Consider the following 21,604-nt stretch of genomic DNA (forward strand, 5'->3'; position numbering starts at 1 on the left):
CGGCCTGAGCCAAGTGCCCTCTGCTGACCACGGACTCTCCACGTCCAGTTCTGACGGCATCTCTAGCGCCAGCCCCGTCGCCACGCTGCCCTCTGCCCCATGTGGCTCACTCTGCCTCGCTGTCCCCAGAGTGCCAAGTCCTCCCTTCCTGCCCCGTCCCAGCTGCGCCTGGCTGGCTCCCCGTGTCCACTGCCTTCTGCACGTGCCAGCCCTGCGGAGCTCCACGGACGCCATCCTCCCCTCGACGTGGAATCCCGCCGAGACCCAGCACTGGGGCCTTTCCAGGGGCACAGGCGCGGGCGGCTCTTCCAGCACGAGGAACCTCAGTCGCGGCAGGCCTGGCTGCAAGTCTGCTCCCTGGAGGTGAGGGCGCAGCCTCAGGACTGCCACTCCCTGCTCACCCCAGGGCATCCCGCCGGCCCCAACATCCCAGCAGAGTCACGGGCCTGTCTCCACCACTGGCGCTTCTGTTGTGCCCGTGCGGGACACACTCCGACTGCTGGGGGCTGCACGCCCCTCACGTTGCTGATCTGTCATGTTGAGCCAGCACCACGCAGTTCTGACCCTGCTGTTTAGCAGTTATGGCGACAGGACTTTGTCAGAAGTTTCGTTAGATCTTCTCATCCGGATCCTGTCCTCCCAGGCCCGACTGTGCCCACCACACAGAAACACAGAAACACACGCACACTCAGTTACCTGGGCATCCTCTGTAACCCACTGGCGCCACAGTGAGTTCGTGTCCCCTGCTGCTGTGCTTGCTGCTGGTCCCGTGACGGCGGCCCCCACGCATTGCTGGCCAGGGTGCCAGGTGGCTTCACCTATCCCAGGGCCACTGGCAGCAGAACCTGCACCCAGACACCCCTGCTCTGGCCGTGCCCGAGGCGGCCACGCCCACCCTCCTCCTGGAGCCAGCCCGCTGCTCCCCGTGCTGCTCACGTTCCAGGGCAGGACACCCAGGGAACGAGGAGGATGTCACCACCACAAAGAACATCCCGGCAACAGAGAACGTAACCACCTGGTAACAGGTGGAGTCCAGCAACAACAATCCAAACTCTGCACACGTGACAATTTTAACAAAGAGGAAACAAAAGACCAACCACCTCTGAGGTACTTTGGGCAGTAAAACTCACACGCGGTGCCACAAACCCAAGCGGTGCCACAGCACAACCGGAACCGGAGTCACTCTGCACACAGGGCCCTGCGTCCTCCTAGCGCCGCCACAAACGCCGCACACTGAGCACTTCTGCCCCTCCCCCCGCCACCAGCCACGCGGTCAGCCGCTGCTTGACAGGGTCACACTTTAAAAAATACGTAGAATTTACTCAAAATAATATGAGACCACCAAAAAATTTTAAGATACGGCAGGGGGTGTTCTGAACAAATCCACAGTGAGGAACATTCCAAGAACAAGTTTACAGAGAATGCTGCGCAGAACTCAGTTCAACAGGCTGTTTATGAATAGTTGAGCCACAGATGTTGGCTGCAAAGAAAACGCCCAACATTCCACAGCGCCCCAAAGGGCCGAAGCTCCCGGAACTGTGGGACACTCCAGGCCACGTCCCCCATGTGTCTGTGGCCAACTTTGTCCTCAAGGTGTTTTCTGTCACTTACAGCAAACCCTTCCCAGAAGGGGCAGGCAACGCAACACCAGGCCTCGCGGGGGGCTCGCGGCCGTGAACCACAGGCCCCTCCAGGGCAGCCAAAAGCCACCACTCAATGAAACAGGCTCTCTCCAGCTGCCAGTGTGAACAGCTGCACAGACGTGTCAGAGACATGCCGTCCACAGGCACATGCGTGTGCATGACACGCGGACGTGTCCCACTAGGTGGAAGACGACTGCCACAGATTCTTGGCCAAATCGCTGATCCCACCTGTTGCAGTTAAAACCATACATGGCCTTGAACTCAGGGACCCACTTTCGGAAAGCAACTCTCAAGGGAAATGAGCAGCAGCTACAGCCCTAACTCAACTGTGTGGACGGACAAACACCATGTTGCTGGAAGAAGATGTTTAATTGGCGATGACACTTTAGTTACAAATGACAAAGCAGCAAGTAGCCCAAAGCCCGCCTCAACCTGGCATCTCGGGCACGTGCCGGCTGCCGTCGGGAGACCCCGGGGCGGACGGGCTTCAGGCTGAGCTCCCAGGAAGGCGACACTGCGCGGGGGCCTTGGTGCCGTCCCCTCGGCCTTCTGGGTCGGCTCCAAGACCGGCCACGGAACCGTCCACGTCCAGAGAGAGGGAAGCCACATCTCTAACTAACGTCCTGGGCTGACCCCTGAAGTGTCACCAAGGCTAGAGGTCGGCAGAGACCGGACACGGGTCTGAGTCACTGCCCATCCCAAAACCCCCTGGAAGAGCCCCGCGCCGAGCCGCTCAGCCTGGCAGGGCCGCATGGCACCACGGGCTTCTGCTCTGCTGACCATGTGGGGTGACTGCGGGCAGGGCCGGGGCTCTCAGAAAAGAAAGGGGAAGTGGGTGTGTGATCACACGTGTATCAAGGGAATCTCAAAGCAATGACCACTATTAGGAAAAACACCCAAAGATTCCTCGTTTAAATCTCCAGAACGGTCCTACAGCCACGTACAAGGTGGCCTGCAGGGGACTCGCCTTCAGGCTGAGGGCTGACTTCGAGTCCACGCAGAGGCGCGAGAAAAAGGCGGGACGGCTGGCTCAGGAGTCCCCTCGCCGGCACCGATCTCTCCCGGGCAGCTCTGGTCCCGGCTCCCAAAGCCTCTGGCCCAGGGCAGTCTCTCTTCCTCACCTATCTGTTCACAAAGCGCCACTGCCGCCACTTCCCGAGTATGCTCTGAGCACGTGGACATGTGGCACAGCCCTGCCTGGCCACTGCGGGGTCTGCAGGGCAGACTCAGAGGGCGGGACGGGGAGGGGTCGGACCGCCCTACGTGGCCCGTCCTCTGCTGGGCACCCAGGACACGTAACCAACCACGGCCAGTCCTGTCTACAAATGCAGCCAGCACCAGGCAGCCTGTGCGGGACGTTTTAGAGCCTAAATCAGGAGGCTTCTGTCCCAGTTCTGGGGCCTAAGACAGGACAGAAGAGCAAGCAAAAAGGCCCAGGAGTGCAGGTGGGAAGGTGTCTCCCCGATCGGGAGTCAGTCCCCAGCCAGGCCGCCCCACAGACTCAACGGCCTTTCCCGTCACCTGGCCTCACTGCAGGTACCTGACACCACCCTTAGCAAGACTAGATGAACTCAACCCCAGATGCCAGCTCTCGCTGGCACAGGTCAGCCCCGCGGTGCCGCGATGTACCTGAAAGAGGATGGCTCCCCGTGGACAGGCAGGGCGCCAGGGGGCGGGGGCCGGGGGCCCTGGGCCCCTGTCCGGACCAGCTTCCCGGTGCTGGAGTCGTACACCCGAACCTCCGGGCCTGGCGGGGCCTTGGGGTGCACAGGCGTCGGGTGGAACAGAGTGGCCGGGAGCAGGCCGTCCCCGTCAGGAAAGGCCGCGGGGCTGCTGTCCCTGTGGAGCGAGAGAACGAGGCCGTGAACGTGGTGCTGGCGCCCGTGGGCACAGGGTCGTCTCCCAGCAGGCACCACCCGCGTCCCCAGGCTCATCCAGGTGGAAGGCGCGCAACTCTTCAATTCCAGGACCCAAACGTGCAAGAGCCACAGTCCCCAACGCGGCAAAGACAGGACAGTGCCGCCGTCGCCAGCACCCGCGAAGCCTGCAGACCCGCGCGTGGCTGAGCCCCCGGAGCGAAGGGCTGTTTCAATCCCGCACCCTCGAGACGCTCCGAGACCCGCTGCGTGGCTTCACCCGGATGCAGCGCTCAGGCTCCCGACACACGCGGCCCTTTCTCCACAGCGGACGTGCGTTTTCCTGCCGCTTCCCCCAGCGTGCCTGACTCCCACCGTGAGGGCGTGAACGATGGGAACCTCCGTCTCCTCCCTACGCCACCACCTGTGCGTGCTGCAGGTAATTCTGCAGACCTGCCCCAAGACGCTGGACTGGCCATGGCTTTCCTGTGGCCGACCGCTTTTCCTGGCGCCGACCTACGACCTGGCCCACCCTTGACGTAGCCCCTGTAACTGCTCCCCAGCGTGAAGCAACGTAATCACGCTCAGATCCACGCCCAAAGAAAAGGCAATGCCAGTTCTTTCCCCAGGTGTGGCTGGTTGCGTGAGCGTCCCAGCTCACCTGTGTGTCCGCAGGGGCTGGAGAGCAGGAGGTGGGGCTCATCAGGGGAGGGGGGTGGCCGGGATGGAGACGCAGAGCCGCCCCCTCCCCCGCAGGTCCCAGGGAAACACCCAGCAGCGCAGCGCAGAGCTGCCCTGGCCTCCCGCCCCCAACCCGGGCGGCGCCCGCCGTACCTCTGCGCGCGGGCGTCGTCCTCCCTGAGCGGGAAGAGCTGCTCCTCCACCTTGTCCCAGCGCTCCAGGCAGCTCCACAGCCAGTCGGGGCTGACCACGTGCAGGTGCCCGCAGCCCTGCGCCTGCAGGACCTTCTCCGTGCCTGAGGGGAAACCGCTGGTCAGGCCGTCCCGTGCCGGGGGCTTCCACGTGCAGAGTGGCGGGAGGGTGTCCGGACGGGGGAGGACCCTGCGCAGGGGCAGCCTCTGCACGCGCACGGCCGCTCCGCGAGCCCCACAGCTTCTGCCACCAGGTCTCCGGGGCTGGCCCTGGTCCGTGCCACCACCCTCCCCACTCTGCAGCCCCCGCCCCACAGGGCGACCCTCTCTCAGGACCCCATGCACGGCCCGACCCCACTCCACACCCCGGAACATGTGTCCTACCCCACATGGGACAACGGCGGCCATCGACCTGCAACCCCCGCCGGCCCCAAGGCTCCTGCCGGACCCTGCCCCGCCCCCCCACCGGCTCTAGGGGCTGCGTCGCCCACTGACCCTGTGCCTCCTGCTGCTCTCAGGCCGTGACTGTAACACACGAGGGCAGCGCAGGCTTCACGGTCCCCCTGCAGATGCCCGAGGCCACCGAGGCCTGGTTTGAGCCTGAATCCCAGGACCCAACACAGCAACTGACCACAGGCCAGGGCAGGGCCCCCGCCCCCACAACACAGACCTGGTGTCCCTCAGCCTCAGTGACATCGCGGTCAGCAGGCCCAGGAGCACCTCAGACCACAGCACCTTTCTCCCCCAGTGGGGCCTCAGCTCCTCCACCAGCCCTCAGGGCCCCAAACCCAGCTCTGCACCCAACTCAGCCACGCCGCGGTCAGGGTGGAGCAGGTGAGGGGCGCCCAGCACAGCGAGGGACAGGACCCCGCAACCAAGTCCCTCTTGCTGTGTCCTTGGGAAAGTCACCTGTCATCCCAGCGGCCAGGAGCCCCGGTGACAGGAAGGAGGACCCCACTGCCTGCTGGGTGCTCTCTTGGGACATAAGGTTTCTCGGGGACACGAGAACAGCCTGCCTCTGCCATCTCACCTCTACTCGACAAATCGTGGACACGTGCGTCAAACATGACCTGAGCCATCCTGGAACCACCGAGTTGAGTATAACCCACGCCGACCTTTGTGGAGCCGGCCAGGGGTCAGCTGAGCCCCCACGGCCACCCTGGGCCCTGTGGGTGGCTCCGAGTACTTGGAAGCCCTGACTCAGTTGATGAAGGTCGTGAGAGAAACAGTAATTTGGTGAGCAGAAACCAAGGTAATTCCCGCAATCTTCATTTGGGAAAAAGCAAATTGCTTGTGAGGAGCATTTTCAAGAAGGGATCAGGTGGGCGTTTCCTTGAAGCAGTGAGTGCAGTGAGCACTTGCAAGACCTGCCCAACCACAGGGCTCTCACCAGGCCCGGCCCCAGGTGTGTCCCAGGCAGACTCCACTGCAAGGAGCAGCCACCGCTGACACCCTCTCCAACAGCAGGAAGCTGCCCTGCGTGTGCTCCGGGTGAAATCCCGCACCTGTTTTCTGGCATGGAGGGGGATCAGTGTCCTGCCCCGACTGCCGTATCTGCCTCCTAACCTCTCGGCCGTGCCCTGGCTCGGAGCCCTGCTCTCCAGCTCAGCCTCGACTTCTGCTCCTGGGAGAAGGTCCTAACTGCGCACGGAGAACACAGGCACCCCACGACGCTGGGCGTGACCGCGCACTTGAGCACGCACTCAGCGAGCACACACTCAGTGAGCACGCACACTCAGTGAGCACGCACATTCAGTGAGCACGCACTCAGCGAGCACACACTCAGCACGCACACTCAGCGAGCACGCACACTCAGCGAGCACGCACACTCAGTGAGCACACACACTCAGCGAGCACGCACTCAGCGAGCACGCACACTCAGCGAGCACGCACACTCAGCGAGCACGCACACTCAGTGAGCACGCACACTCAGTGAGCACATACTCAGCACGCACTCACACTCAGTGAGCACACACTCAGTGAGCACACACTAAGTGAGCACGCACTCACACTCAGTGAGCACATACTCAGCACGCACTCACAGTGAGCACACACACTCAGTGAGCACGCACTCAGTGAGCACACAGTGAGCACACACACTCAGTGAGCACGTACTCAGTGAGCACACACTCGGTGAGCACACACTCGGTAAGCATGCACTGAGGCAAACATAAGATGCTCAAATTGGAAATTCACCAAAATAGCTATTACTCTGATCTTAAAAGGAAATGCGGCCAGGTGCGGTGGCTCACGCCTGTAATCCTAGCACTCTGGGAGGCCGAGGCAGAAGGATCGGTTGAGCTCAGGAGTTCGAGACCAGCCTGAGCAAGAGCAAGACCTCGTCTCTACTAAAAAATAAAAAGAAATTAGCTGGACAACTTAAAATCTATAGAAAAAATTAGCCGGGCATGGTGGCGCATGCCTGTAGTCCCAGCTACTGGGGAGGCTGAGGCAGGAGGATAGCATGAGCCCAGGAGTCTGAGGTTGCTGTGAGCTAGGCTGACGCTACGGCACTCGAGCCCGGGCAAGAGTGAGACTCTGTCTCCAAAAAAAAAAAAAAAAAAGAAAGGAAATGGCTCTGGCAAAAGGTCCTGAAGGCTCAGTGTGAAAGGAAAGCTACAGTGACTCTGAAGAGCGACTACAACAGGCCACCACAGCCCCCCACCTGGCCGGAGCACCCTGCCCGCCCCCACTGTCCCCAGGGCCCGGCACACTCACCCGGCCGCGCGGCGATCAGGTGGGTGGCTCTGTCGGGGGCGTCGGGGCTCAGCACCAGCTGAGTGACTATCTTTGCGCCCAGGGCTGTGGCGTGGTAGTGCTCCCGGGTCTTCTCTATTGGGAAGTTTGTGGGGTGCAGCCCGCTAAATATGATGGCGACGTCCGCCAACACTTTGCTCTTGAGTTCAGGCACGATTTTCCGTATATCCGGAGCTTCCTCGATCTCCTTGTTGAGGAACCTGTCGTATTTGGCGTAATAGTCGGTGTGCACGCGGACCAGGATCTCCTCCAGGTAGATGAGGTGGTCGTCGTCGTCTGTGTCCTCCTCCTCCTCCTCCTCCTCCACGCTCTGGTCCAGGGACTCGCCGGCGGTGATGCCAGACTGCTCGCTGTTCTGCGACTCGGTCTCTGCCTCCTTCCTGTCCGCGCAGCCGTTGCCCAGGCTGCAGAGGCCGTCGCGCTCGCTCTCCTCCGGCGCACCTGGCTCGGGGCCTTTGTCCTGAGGGTGGGCACTGGGCCCGGACTCCGCGGGGGGACTGGCCCCCGCAGGCCTCCCGCTGCCTGTGTCAGGGGGGCCTCCCTGAGGCAGCACCCTCTTGTCCTCGGGGGCGGCCTTAGGCTTTCTCTGGCTGCTCTTCTCCTCGCTCTCCCCATCGGAGCTGGTGGAGGACGACGACTTAGGACCCTCCGACTCACTGCTGCTCTCGCTGTCGCTGGACAGGTCAAAATCCAAGTCCACGCCTGGGGTGTCCCGGGCAGGCTGCGTTCCTGGGGAGGCCCGGCTGCCCTGCTCACGAGGCTTTTGTGGCTCTGTGGCCTCTGCCAGCTCGTGGCTGCTGGGGCTGCTGGTGGAGGGGGCCTGGGTCTGGGCATCCCTCTCAGCCGCCTGCCTGGACCGGGGCATGTCCCCTTGGGGAAGAGCTTCACCTCCGTTCAGCTGCCTCGTGGGCTGCCCCAGGCCATCCCTCTGCTCGGGCCCAGGCGCCTGCTTTCCTTCCTCGGGGTCCCTGGCAGGTGGCGCCTGCTCTGAGATGGCACCTTTGGAAGAATGGTTTACTGCACACACACACAGAGAGTTACTGTCAGAGCATCAAGCGACATTCAAAATCAAAGCAGCACACCTCCCCAGCCATGAGCCTGACCATCCTCCAGACCAGGCCTGGGCCAACTTTTGCTGTCAAAAGGCAGACACGGGTTAAGTATCCCTTATCAGAAACACTTAGGACCCAAACTGTTTTGAATATCGAATTTTTCCCCCCAATTTTGGCACTGATGCAGTAAACTCATCAGTTGAACACCCCAAATCTGAAAATCCAACGTACTCCAATGAGCATGTCCTCTGAGCATCGTGTTGGTGCTCTAAGGCTTCAGATTTCAGAGCATTTTGGGTTTTAGAATCAGGGATATTCAACCCGTAGGAAACATTTGAGGTTTGTGGGCCACAAGTGCATCGTCCCTTTGTTTCACAACCGTTAGAGATCTGAGACGCACTCTGAGCGCACAGGCCAACCCACCTGCCCCGCACCAGTCCCCACCTGCTGCAAGGATGTCCCTCCACGCCCCTGACCTGGACATCTAAGTCCTACTGCAGTGAGAACAGCAGTAGACATGACTCAAAATATTTTATTTAAAAAGTAAACATCAGGCCAGGTGCAGTGGCTCACGCCTGTAATCCCAGCACTCTGGGAGGCCGAGGCGGGTGGATCATTTGAGCTCAGGAGTTGGAGACCAGCCTGAGCAAGAGCGAGACCCCGTCTCTACTAAAAATAGAAAGAAATGATCTGGACAGCTAAAAATATATATAGAAAAAATTAGCCAGGCATGGTGGTGTATGCCTGTAGTCCCAGCTACTCGGGAGGCTGAGACAGGAGGATCGCTTGAGCCCAGGAGTTTGAGGTTGCTGTGAGCTAGGCTGACGCCACGGCACTCTAGCCCTGGCAACAGAGCGAGACTCTGTCTCAACAACAACAACAACAACAACAACAAAAAGTAAAGATCAGAAATACTTAAAATCAAAATCACTTTTTAGGACAGCCTTTGGCTGCACGCTTGCCCGACAGGCTACACCACGCCATGCTTGGGGTCCAGGCCAGGGCACAGCCTGAATCACGGCGCTGAGGAAAGTTCTTACGAGCCACCATCTAAAGAACCCCATAGCCAAATCCCAGGGTCACATTTAAGGAAAACGGGTGAAAGATACCATTGAGATGTATTAAATTAGACGGCATTCTTTGATCTTCATGCAGATTGAGAAAATGTTTCAGTGCTATTTTTTTAAAAAGCCCAGTTGAAATCACAGGCTGGGCGCGGTGGCTCACGCCTGTAATCCTAGTACTCTGGGAGGCCGAGGTGGGCGGATCGTTTGAGCTCAGGAGTTCGAGACCAGCCTGAGCAAGAGCGAGACCCCCATCTCTACTAAAAATAGAAGAAATTATATGGACAGCTAAAAATATATATAGAAAAAATTAGCTGGGCATGGTGGCGCATGCCTGTAGTCCCAGCTACTCGGGAGGCTGAGACAGGAGGATCGCTTGAGCCCAGGAGTTTGAGGTTGCTGTGAGCTAGGCTGACGCCACGGCACTCACTCTAGCCTGGGCAACAGAGTGACACTCTGTTTCAAAAAAAAAAAAAAAAAAGAAATCAAATAATATCCTGCTTTTCAGTACTACATTAATAAACCCCCAAACCTCTATAACTACTGAAACGCAAAAGGCAAAACAAAAACACAGTAAACCTTGAATTTTTAACAGCTAAAATAGAGGTAAGAAATAAGAGATAAACAAGCAAAATGCAAATTTTTCTTCTGAAGCATCAGGAAAGAGGCGACCCACCTTTTCTCCTGGTCTGGGACTCCCGGGAGCCAGGAGGCGCGTTCAGGTCACCCGTGCCCTGGAAGTACACGTACTTCTTCACGGTTATCAGGTTGGGCGCAAACTTCCACACATCTTCTCGGTCGTCAATAATGCAAACCATTGAGTCTCCACAAGGAAAGAGGTTTCTACACGTAAAAATGGGTCACTTATGAAAAATAATAACTAAAAGCTGTAACAATTGCTCATTTTGCTAAACACAAGGGTTTAAGATTACACTACGTGGCCAGCAGGGGGCAGGTTAGTCAGAGACAGAGACAGACCCCACGGAAGGGCTTTTGCAGGGCACCTCGGCGTTGCCAGGAGGCTCCGGTGCAAGGACCACACTCCCAGACTCTCCTCACGTCAAGGAGTCGACCAACTGTTTCTGAAGGGGCCAGCGAGTGACTGCCAGGCTTTGCAGGCCACAGCGACACTCCTCAGCCCTCGTGAGGGAATGAATTTGCTCACTCTGGATACAGACCCAACTGCCAATCTGGAATTTTCTAAGCCACCTGCAGCTCCCTCTGTGCAAGCCCCAGTGCCCACCACCTGTGCCCACCCTGGGACGTGCTCCCATGCGACTCTGACCTCCTCATTCAGGTAACTTTTGCTCCTTAATAAACCGCTAACATCATCTCTCATTATCTGTTGCCCTACTCCATCTGCCCTCTCCGATACTAACTAGCAAAAGAGAGGTCTGTTTTTGAAATAAATACCTTCAGATTCTCCTTAAATAATATTTAACCTGCATAGGCCTCACAGTCTGTGTGGATCCCTAAATCTGAAAAGGGGAATGTTTAGATGAGGGTGGCCAGAATGAGCCCCAAAACTGCTGCAGCTGAAGCTGTTACTGTTTTCTTAGGAAGAGCCAAGAAAACCTACACTTGATACAGTGTTACCATCACCCATGAAAACAAGCTACACTGGATACAGAGTTACAAAGGCAGGAAAAGCCGGTTGAAATGGGGAAATTCCTTGCACAGAGTGAGCAAGAAACGTGAAAGAATATAAAACAGCCCTTCACACAGGCGTGGGGAGGAGCCAGCCTGCGGTGAAAGCTCAGAGGACAGGACGGGAAGGGCGTCTAAAGCTGACGGAAGGAAGAAATGGCAATAGGCAAAAATACAGGCAATGTGGTAATTTAGGATGTTATAAATGATGAGTAGGATTAACAGCTTGCAAACTGCTAAAAACTATCACTCTGAGATGCCAGTGCTGATATCAAAAACCCCTCTGGACAGCGGCTCCGCAAAACTGCGGGCCTTGCACATCAGGTGAAGGCGCAAAGGCTCTTTTGCCCACACACTGGTCTCTTCACTTTGACACCTTCACAGGTATCTCCCACACACCTGCCCCCTCCTGTGCAGCTCCACTCTCCTGCGTCCCGGCCCCAACGGTTGAGTCCCCGAGTCCCCCAGGAACCCCCGCCCTTCCCTCGGGTAGTCAGGGGCAGAAGAGCAGTGAGTTCAGACTGGAATGTCGTGGGGACGCACATCTGCCTCCTGCCCCGCCTGCCATAACCCTTAGTGTGAGGCCTCTGAGCAGGAAGGAAAACCTAAAGCTGCAGGGCTGGACCATCACCTACACCAGGTGTGGTTAAGAACAGACACAGAAAGCAGGAAAGTGCAGGCGCTTGGTGCCTGGCTGACTTGGAGCCTGTGCCGTCCACCAGGCACGAGGCGGGGGTGAGGGCTGCCGCCTCCCCCGGCAGACACCAGGGCCTGGCTCCAGGGCAGTTTCAGGGGGGCTGGGAACACCTGGGCCACCACCCTGGGAGATGGCAGGCGGAAGGAGGAAAGGAGGAGTCTGGCTTGGAAAAGAACTTTCCAAGGACACCGAAAACTGGAGGGAGGAGTGTGTAAGTTCCTAGAAAATGTTAAACACAGAACTACACTCTAATTCTCAACACAGTTTCAAGCTGGGAACGGAACAGTAAGCTTCTCTGTGATGGACTTGGCCAAGTACATACCTAAGGTTTCCCGTTTTAGAAAATGGGTCAATACATTCGTCCCTTGATAATATTCGATGAGAAAAGAGCTTCTTCTCGGGGTCTAAAAAGCCTTTAAAAAGAAAACAGGACAAAGACAGCAGTCTGAGACGCATTTGCACCACACTGCACACAGCAAAGCCGCCAACACCTCTGCATAACCGCGGCACACGGCACCCGGATCAGCACCCAGCTCCTCACCCTGCTCAGGACAACTTCCCTCCGCTTGTAAACTGATTCATGCTCAAAAATGATGCATGCTTCCAAGTGTTTACAATTCTGTTAATTTGAAAAAATGTGCAATGTGCTAGCGAGCTGCCTGTCGAAACCAGATAGGTAAGACAAGACGACAGAGGGCACCTGTATCAGTGAGGCAGGTGCCTCGTCGCTCTACCTGCGGACCTGGCTGTGGCTCTCCACCTCGGTGGCCCGAGCACTGCGCCTGAACCACGTGGCGCCACCTCCCCCTCGAGCTCCCTGGCCAGGCGGGCGGGCACCGCTCTCAGCCGCGCCAGGCCGAGTAGTGTCCGTGGGGGCCGCTTCTCTCAAACCGCACGGCTGAACCACGGTGGCGCACACACCATGGGCCGTGCAGTTATTCTCACTGCACACACCCCGTTTCAGTGCCGCCAGTTCAGGCAACATCCGAAAAACCTGCCTGACAGACTCGACTGAGAATAATGACAATAATGTCCTTTACACCACGGGCTGCCCAGCCAGTGGAGAGTGCAGTTTCGTACCAAAGTTTCTGCTCATGCTGTATTTGACACCTATGTTTTGCCTGACAACTATTAACTGCAAGTCTAGTTTAATTTTTAAAAAATAATTTTCAAAAGAGCTTTAAGTACTGAATGATAATAATAGAAGTACATCTGCTGGAAGTCTTTAAAAACAATACTACAATTCTATCTGCAAAAACAGATTTTCCATTTTAGAAATGCCCATGGTAACAATCAACAAATTAGGCAAAGATTTCTTGGGATTACCTTTGTTCAGCGAGTTAATTCCGCGCATACTCAAGTCCCCTGTTCTAGGTTCCTTGATCTACAAATTGAATTCATCTTCTGAACTTAAAACCTATATTACCTTCATAAGTTTGCAAAGTTTTAAATATACATCATTTAATTAAAAGTCCCCATATTTTGTAGTGAAGAATACAAAGACAGGTTATCTCTTGTTAGTTTACAAGAACCACAGGATGTACAGTGAGTGTGTTTCAGCTGGTGGAAGGAGGGGCACCAAATGAAAGCAAAACGGGCTTTTCAGATAATTTATTCCAGAAATAAAGTATGTTGGTGGCATCAAGTTCAAAGTCAGTTAAAAAATTTAATTTCAACCATTTAAAACTCTCTGGGGTAAAAACCCACCATAATGATAAAGCCTCAAAAAGAAATGTTCCAACCACTCGTCACACAAGAGCCTGAACACACAAATTTAGACACGGGAGGGGAGGCGGGAACTCCACGGGCCCTCACGGTGCAGCGCGTGTCTGCGGGTGGAGGGGAAGCGGGAACTCCACGGGCCCTCGCGGTGCAGCGCGTGTCTGCGGGAGCCGCTCATCACGTCCACCCAGTCCAGCGTCACCTGGAACTCTGCCAGGCACTGCGGACACGTGACTGAGCGCCAGCCTGGAGGGCAAGTGAGTGCACACAACCCCCACCCACCGCGAGGCGCACGGTGCCGGGAACAAAAGGTACCGGATCCCTAACGCGGGCAGGTGGCAGTCCAGAGCCGGAGCCCTGACTGCGGTTCTGGCCCTCCACTGCATTTCAGTCATCGGTAAACAAAGGTGGTGGGCCAGACGGCCCACCAGCAGTTTTAAACCCAAACTCTGACAATGCAATCCGTGTTTTCTGAACACTTACATTTTTAGGTTAAATCTCATTCGAGTTCCCATCTCCGTGTTCCCCGAGTCCACCTGTTTTGCCTGACACGTGTCCTAACCACGGTTAACTCACACTGGCCTTCACCAACCCTGGGCTCGTCCTCTACAACGCCACCCGTGAAGTCACAAATTTGGCACACACGTGTACTGTTTTCTAATGCAGGCTGAAACACACTGTAACTAAAATACAAAAGTTTACCTGTGTGTCCCCTTCTTGAGGACAGAGCCCTCATGACCTAATCGCCTCCTAATTTCCTCACGTTGATGATTAGGTTTTAACATAGGAACTTCAGGAGGTACAAAAACATTGAGATCACACTAGGTGGTTATTTACTGGTCTGAGAATGCCAATGATATCGTCCTATTAGATAATTAGACTTCAAGTCATGTATCTCAGGCAGCCATGAAGTAGGAGCCATAATATTAAAGGTGAACACGTTGAATTTATTAAGTTGGTACAAAAGCAATTGCGGTTTTAGCATTGTTGAAATTTGCCATTTGATATGGGAACACATTCTTAAATAAATGCGGTTATCTTATACATCATTTTAATGTGCATTTCTCACTTTAGGTTTTTCTGCTAATGACTCATTGCTGTTTATTTTACATTTATTGTAGACTGTGGAAATGATGTTAGACAAAAAGCAAATTTGAGTGATTTTCTTACTCGAGTTCAAGATGGGTCGTAAAGCAGCGGAGACAGCTCACAACATGAATGACACATTTGGCCCAGGAGCTGCTGACGAACTTACAGTGTGGTGGTTCAAGAAGTTTCGCAACGCAGAAGAGAGCCTTGAAGATGAGGAGCGCAGTGGCGGCCATCGGAAGTTGACAAGGACCAATTGAGAGCCGTCATTGAAGCTGATCCTCTTACAACTACATGAGAAGTTGCCAAAAAACTCAACATTGACCATTTTACAGGCATGCAGCATTTGAAGCAAATTGGAAAGATGAAAAAGCTCAGTAAGTGGGTGCCTCATGAGCTCACTGAAAAATCAAAAAAAATCATTTTGAAGTGTCATCTTCTCCTGCTGTACACAACAAAAACGAACCGTTTCTCGATTGGATCGTGACGAGCAACGAAAAGTGGATTTCACATGACAACCTGCGATGACCAGCTCAGTGGTTGGACCGAGAAGCTCGAAAGCACTTCCCAAAGCCAAACTCGCACCAAAAAAAGGTCATGGTCACTGTGTGGTGGTCCGCTGCCGCTCTGGTCCACTGCAGCTTTCTGAGTCCTGGCGAAACCATCACTTCTGGGAAGTCTGCTCAAAATCGATGAGATGCACCGAAAACCGCAACGCCTGCAGCCGCATCGGTCAACAGAAAGGGCCCAGTTCTTCTCCACGACAACGCCCGACCGCGAGTCGCACAAACGCTTCCAAAGTTGAACGAATTGGGCTACAAAGTTTTGCCTCATCGGCCACATTCACCTGACCGCTCGCCAACCGACTGTCACTTCTTCAAGCATCTCCACAACTCTTTGCAGGGAAAACGCCTCCACAGCCAGCAGGATGCAGGTAACGCTTTCCAAACATTTTCTGCTTCAAGAGTTCATCGAATCCCGAAGCACAGATTTTTATGCTACAGGAATAAACAAACTTATTTCTCAGTTGGCAAAAATGTGTGGATCCTAATGGTTCCTACTTTGATTAATCAAGATGTGTCTGAGCCAACTTACGATGATTTAAAATTGACTGTCCCAAACCGCAATTACTTCTGCACCAACCTAATAGAGGCGAATTAACTTTAATAAGCTGCTTATATGTTCGTGACTAAAACTTCCCACAGGGGCAATATGTATTAAAGGGGGACTCAAAAGTCACTTCCCCGTCAACAACGGGCCAAGACCCATCTGTAAAGACCTCTGGATTGTAAAGTATTTAATTTCACAATCTCTGCCAGGGACACTCCAGAGCTGCGGCTGGTCCCAGGCAGGCCGACGCCCACGGGCGGAACGGGCGGTGACCACCCTGCCGGCGCCACCCCTGAGCTCAGTCCAGGGGCCCCGGGCACAGGTGGGAGAGGAGCCTCACGGGCACCCGGTCCTCGCCCAGCAGCAGGAGCCAGCGTGACACGCTCAACCCTCAGGCTGCTCATTTCCCAGCAGCTGCCCGCTCTGCCCTCGCGAGGCCTCGAGTGCAAACACACGCACAGCCTGGCTCCAAAGCCCTTTGAAATAATTCACAAAGCAGTGTTTAAAGTACGTTAATTTCTGGAATTATCCATTTAATAAAAAAGAACTTTCTATCTTTGCACGTGACTGTGGTCCTGACAAACTCCAGACTGGCCAGAGCGGCAGTGGCCCCACCCTCCAGGCCCTGGTGGCAGGACCGTCCTACCCAACTAGGGCTGCACAGCTGCCAGCTCGAACACAAGCCTGAGCTTCAGGGAGAGCTTCCTCACATTTTTCTCCATTATTAAGAAATCATTATTGAGAACGGGAGAGGAATAAAACCCACCGTGCACGCACTACAATGTTTACGGCCCGAACATCCCTCAGTGCGGCCGTGGCTAACTGACCTGCAATGGTGTGCGCGTACAGCCGGCTGCCAAAGGTGAAGACGTGCAGCTCGTACAGCTTGGCCACCTTCTCCAGGAAGTCCCTGCAGTGCGGGCGCAGGCGGGTGTGCAGCATCGGCTCGCCCCGGCCCAGCTGGAAGTGGAAGATGCCCTGAAGGAAGAGCAAGACGGTCAGGAGGAGCCGCCCTCGGAGACGAGCGCCCAGGCAGCACCTGCGGCCGCGCCCCGCACGGGACTCGCAGACACGCACAGGCCGCCCCGCCAGCAAGGACGCCGTCCACACCACCACCCGCACACGCACCAGGAGTGGGTGACACAGCTTCCCCACTGGGGGAACACACCGATGACCATGTGACGATGTCGGCTAACTGGGTTACCACGACAACTACCTACAGTAGCTACCTATGATAGCTGTACTTACCCATAATAACCATGACACATGCCTATGATAACTTCCTTTGTGATAACTACTCATAATAATTACAATAACTACCTCTGATAACTCTAACTACTCCTGATAACTACCTATGACAATGTTAACTACCTATGATAACTAGAACTAACCTGACAACTACCCATAACTATGATTACTACCCACTGACAGGAGCTTCCCTAAAAGGGCCGTGAGGACGTGGGTGGAGCCTCACACTTCCGTCCTGGCTCTTCTGTCCACACTATTACGCTGACGGGAAATAAAAAGAGAATCTCAAAGTGATGACATTCACGTTTCTTCAGATGGAGCATCTGTCAAACAGCAGAGCCAGGGCAGGCTGCTTAGAACAGACGCCACGTAACGTACCCACAGTGTTTTCCTGAGTTAGTGAAGAGAGTAAACCAAACGTTCCTAGATAACTTAGTCTAACTCGTGGACAGTTTTAAGATACAGTGTTATTAATTTAAAAATACAACACATAGCTGAAATGGTATTCCAAATTATCTTTAGTAGACTGATGAAATTAGTAACACCAACTTATTCTATATGATTAATGTGCAGGTAAGTTGCTAAACTTCGATCCTTTTTTTTTTTTTTTTTTTTTTGAGACAGAGTCTCACTCTGTTGCCCAGGCTAGAGTGAGTGCCGTGGCGTCAGCCTAGCTCACAGCAACCTCAAACTCCTGAGCTCAAGCGATCCTCCTGTCTCAGCCTCCCGAGTAGCTGGGACTACAGGCATGCACCACCATGCCCGGCTAATTTTTTCTATATATTTTTAGCTGTCCATATAATTTCTTTCTATTTTTGGTAGAGATGGGGTCTCGCTCTTGCTCAGGCTGGTCTCGAACTCCTGAGCTCAAACGATCCGCCCACCTCGGCCTCCCAGAGTGCTAGGATTACAGGCGTGAGCCACCGCGCCCGGCCAGATCCTTTTAATCCTATTATTTTCTCAGTAAAAAATATTTACTTTTAATGATTTTTTTAAAAAAGATGACTCAGGCCCGTTTGAATTTTTATTAGCTCCAAAGTAGTCACACCTCTCATGATGAAGGTGTTCTGTTAAAAGATTTAAGAGTGAGAACTGTTAGTGACAACTTTCGCCTCACTTGGCAGTAAAAAGTCAGCAGGTGCCCTGCGTCCAGAGGGGTGGCTGCCACCGAGCCCTGCGTTCACGCTCTCCACGGGGCCAGCAGCAGGACGTGGGTTTGGGCCACAGGTGCCCTTCGGATGCAGAGCTGAGGGCACAATGAGTGCTGCTAATGCGGACAGGACCGTCGGTGCTTAGACCACACAGACATCAGGACACTGGCACCTCCCAGATCACGCACGTGAGAATCCACCACAGCCAGTTCAGGTTGTCTCGTACGGGCACACCTCAGGGACACCGAGAGAGATGGCTCGGTTCTAGACCACCATAATAAAGCAAGTCACAAGAATTTTTTGGTTTCCCCCTGCATATAAAAGTCAGGTATGTTTACCCTATACTGTAGTCTATTAAGTGTGCAACGGCATTATGCCTAGGAAAACAATGTATATACCTTAATTTAAAAATGCAATATTGTTAAAAAATACTAACAGTCACCTCAGCCTTGAGCAAATACTAATCTTCTTGCAGGTGGAGGGTCTTCCTCGATGTGGGTGGTGCTGACTGGCCAGGGCGGTGGTTGCTGCAGGTCGGGGCGGCTGCGGCAGTTTCTTAAAATAAGACAACAGTGAAGTTTGCCACATCGATTGACTCTTCCTTTCACAAAAGATTTCTCTGTAGCACGCGATGCTGTTGGAGAGCATTTTACCCACAGTAGAACTTCTTTCAGAAGTGGAGTCAGTCCTCTCAAACCCTGCTGCTCTGCCAACTAAGTTTATGGAACATTCTAAATCCTGTCATTTCAACAGTGTTCACAGCATCTTCACCAGGAGTAGGTTCCATCCCAGGAAACCACTTTCTTTGCTCGTCCTTAAGAAGCAACTCCTGATCCATTCAAGTGTTATCCCGAGATTGCAGCAATTCAGTCCCACCTCTAGGCTCCACTTTTATTCGAGTTCTCTTGCCGTTTCCTCCACATCTGCAGTGACTTCCTCCACTGAAGTCATGAATCCCTCAAAGTCATCCATGAGGGCTGGAATCTACTTTCTCCCAACTCCTGTTAATGTTTATTTTTTGATTCCCTCCAATAAATCACGAATTTTCTTAATAGCACCTAGAATGGTGAGTCCTTTCTAGAAGGTTCTCAATTTACTTTACCCAGATCCAACAGAGGAATCACTGTCCATGGCAGCTCTAGCCTCACAAAATGTCTTTCTGAAATAGTTAAGACTTCAAAGTTGAAACTACTCTTGATCCGCGGGCTGCAGAGTGTGGTTGTGTTATCAGGCATGAGAACAGCACTCATCTCCTTGTACGTCTCCACCACAGCTCTTGGGTGACCAGGTGCATTGTCAATAGGCAGGAATATTCGAAAGGAATCTCTTTTCCCGAGCAGGTCTCACCAGGGGGCTTAGACTATTCAGCAAACCATGCTGTAAACAGGTGTGCTGTCGCCCAGGCTTTGCTGCTCCATTTCTAGGGCACAGGCAGGGTAGGGTTAGGGCCCTAGGGCTTTCAGGATGGTGAATGAGCACTGGCTTCACCTTAAAGTCACGGCTGCATCAGCCCCTAACAGGAGAGTCAGCCTGGCCTGTGAAGCTCTGGAGCCAGGCATCGACTTCTCCTGTCCAGCTGTGACTGTCCTAGACGGCATCTTCCAGGATGAGGCTGTTGTGTCCACATTACAAGTCTGTTGTTCAGCGTAGCCACCTGCATCGGTGACCTCGGCTAGATCTTCTGGACAACTTGCTGCAGCGGCTACATCAGCACCTGCTGCTGCACCTGCACTTCCGTGTTGTGGAGACGGCTCCTTTCCTTAAACCTCATGAACCAGCCTCTGCTAGTGTCAAACTTTTCTCCTGCACCTTCCTCACCTCTCTCGGCCTTTGCAGAAGTGAAGAGAGTCAGGGCCTTGCTCTGGATTAGGCTTTGGCTTAAGGGAATGTTGTGGCTGGTCTGATCCTCTGTCCAGACCACTCAAACCTTCCCCACATCAGCAACAGGCAGTTTCACTTTCTTATTATTCATATTTGTGTGTTCACTGGAGGAGCACTTTTGATTTCCTTCAAGAAATTTTCCTTTCCATTTACAACTTGGCTATTATTTGGCACAAAAGGCCCAGCTTTTGGCCTATCTTGGCTTTCGACATTCCTTCCTCACTAAGCTCAATCATTTCTAGCTTTTGCTTTAAAGTGAGAGGTGTGTGACTCTTCTTTTTTTTTTTTTTTTTTTTTTTTTTTTTTTTGTTGAGACAGAGTCTCACTTTGTTGCCCAGGCTAGAGTGAGTGCCGTGGCGTCAGCTTAGCTCACAGCAACCTCAGACTCCTCGGCTTAAGCGATCCTACTGCCTCAGCCTCCCGAGTAGCTGGGACTACAGGCATGCGCCACCATGCCTGGCTAATTTTTTCTATATAGATTTTTAGTTGTCCATATAATGTCTTTCTATTTTTAGTAGAGACGGGGTCTCACTCAGGTTGGTCTCGAACTCCTGACCTTGAGCGATCCACCCGCCTCGGCCTCCCAGAGTGCTAGGATTACAGGCGTGAGCCACCGCGCCCGGCCAACTCTTCTTTTTACTTGAAACTTAAGCAGTGGTCCCCAACCTTTTTGGCACTGGGACTGGTTTCATGGAAGACAATTTTTCCACGGATTGCCGGGTGAGGTGGCTCATGCCTATAATTCCAGCACTCTGGGAGGCTGAGGCGGGAGGATTGATTGAGCTCAGAAGTTCAAGACTAACCTGAGCAACAGTGAGACCTTGTTTCTACCAAAAAGTAAGAAAAAAAAAACCACAGCCGGGCCTTGTGGCATCCGTCTGTGCCCGGTAGGCTGAGGCAGAAGGATCGCTTGAGCCCAGGAGTTGGAGGTTGCGGTGAGCTACAATGACCCCATTGCACTCTACCCAGGGTGGCAGAGACTCTGTCTCAGCAAAAACAAACAAGGAAACTGAGCACCCATACTCACAAACCCCACCCCTTCATACTGAAATAAAAAAAAAATCTCCATGGACAGTGGGGAGGGGAGGTGGGTGGAGCTCAGGTGGTGACGCAAGCTATGGGGAGTGGGGTAGATACAGGTAAAGCTTTGCGTGCCCGCCACTCACCTCCTGCTGTCCACCCCCTGCCAGAATCGTGGAAGATATTTATAATTTTTCTATGGACTGGGAGTGGGGGTGGAGTTCTGTGGCCTCGGGGCTGGGGAACACAGACTTCAAGTCCATTATGGGGTTATTTATTGGCCTAATTTCAATATTGCCGTGTCTCAGCGGACAGGAGGCCTGAGCAGAGGGAGAGAGACGGGGAGCCGCCAGCCGGTGGAGCAGTCAGAGCACACACTCCATTTATAAAGCCTGCCGTCTCCCACGGGTGTGGTGTGTGGTACCCCCAAAGAAACTGTGACAGTAACGTCAGAGATCACTGACCACAGATCACCACAACAGGTAAGACAGTGATGAAGAAGTGTGACATACTGGGAGAATTATCAAATGTGACACAGAGACAGGAAGTCGGCGTGTGATGTTGCAAAAATGGCACCAAGAGACGTCCTTAACGCAAGGTTGCCACAAACCTTGGAGTCGTAAAACAAACAAATAAAACCAGTATCTACAAAGCACAATAAAGAGCAATAAAACTCTTAAAACTAACTTCAAACGCCCAACTTCAAAGGCAGAGTAAACACTAGATGCTGCCCGGGCAACACACGCACAGCGCACTGCGCAGAAGACCACGTGTCCTACACGGGTTCCCACGCTT

The 21,604-nt window shown here is 53.9% G+C and overlaps 1 protein-coding gene across 3 annotated transcripts in view; it reads right to left on the reverse strand.

Moving 5' to 3' along the window:
- CTDP1 (CTD phosphatase subunit 1) overlaps window positions 1-21,604 on the reverse strand; it is a 64,695-nt gene that overhangs the window by 24,700 nt on the left and 18,391 nt on the right. For 2 of the 3 annotated variants that reach the window (XM_069467858.1, XM_069467860.1), the window contains exons 5-10: window positions 16,337-16,487; window positions 11,911-12,001; window positions 9,921-10,087; window positions 7,090-8,145; window positions 4,334-4,475; window positions 3,273-3,482 (exon numbers count right to left, since the gene is read on the reverse strand). In XM_069467858.1, coding sequence (XP_069323959.1) covers window positions 3,273-3,482; window positions 4,334-4,475; window positions 7,090-8,145; window positions 9,921-10,087; window positions 11,911-12,001; window positions 16,337-16,487 — 1,817 coding nt within the window. The remainder of the gene's footprint in view (window positions 1-3,272; window positions 3,483-4,333; window positions 4,476-7,089; window positions 8,146-9,920; window positions 10,088-11,910; window positions 12,002-16,336; window positions 16,488-21,604) is intronic. The other variant, XM_069467859.1, reaches the window with a different exon arrangement.

The sequence above is a fragment of the Eulemur rufifrons genome, chromosome 5, assembly GCF_041146395.1.
Source record: "Eulemur rufifrons isolate Redbay chromosome 5, OSU_ERuf_1, whole genome shotgun sequence".
Classification (NCBI taxonomy): domain Eukaryota; kingdom Metazoa; phylum Chordata; class Mammalia; order Primates; family Lemuridae; genus Eulemur; species Eulemur rufifrons.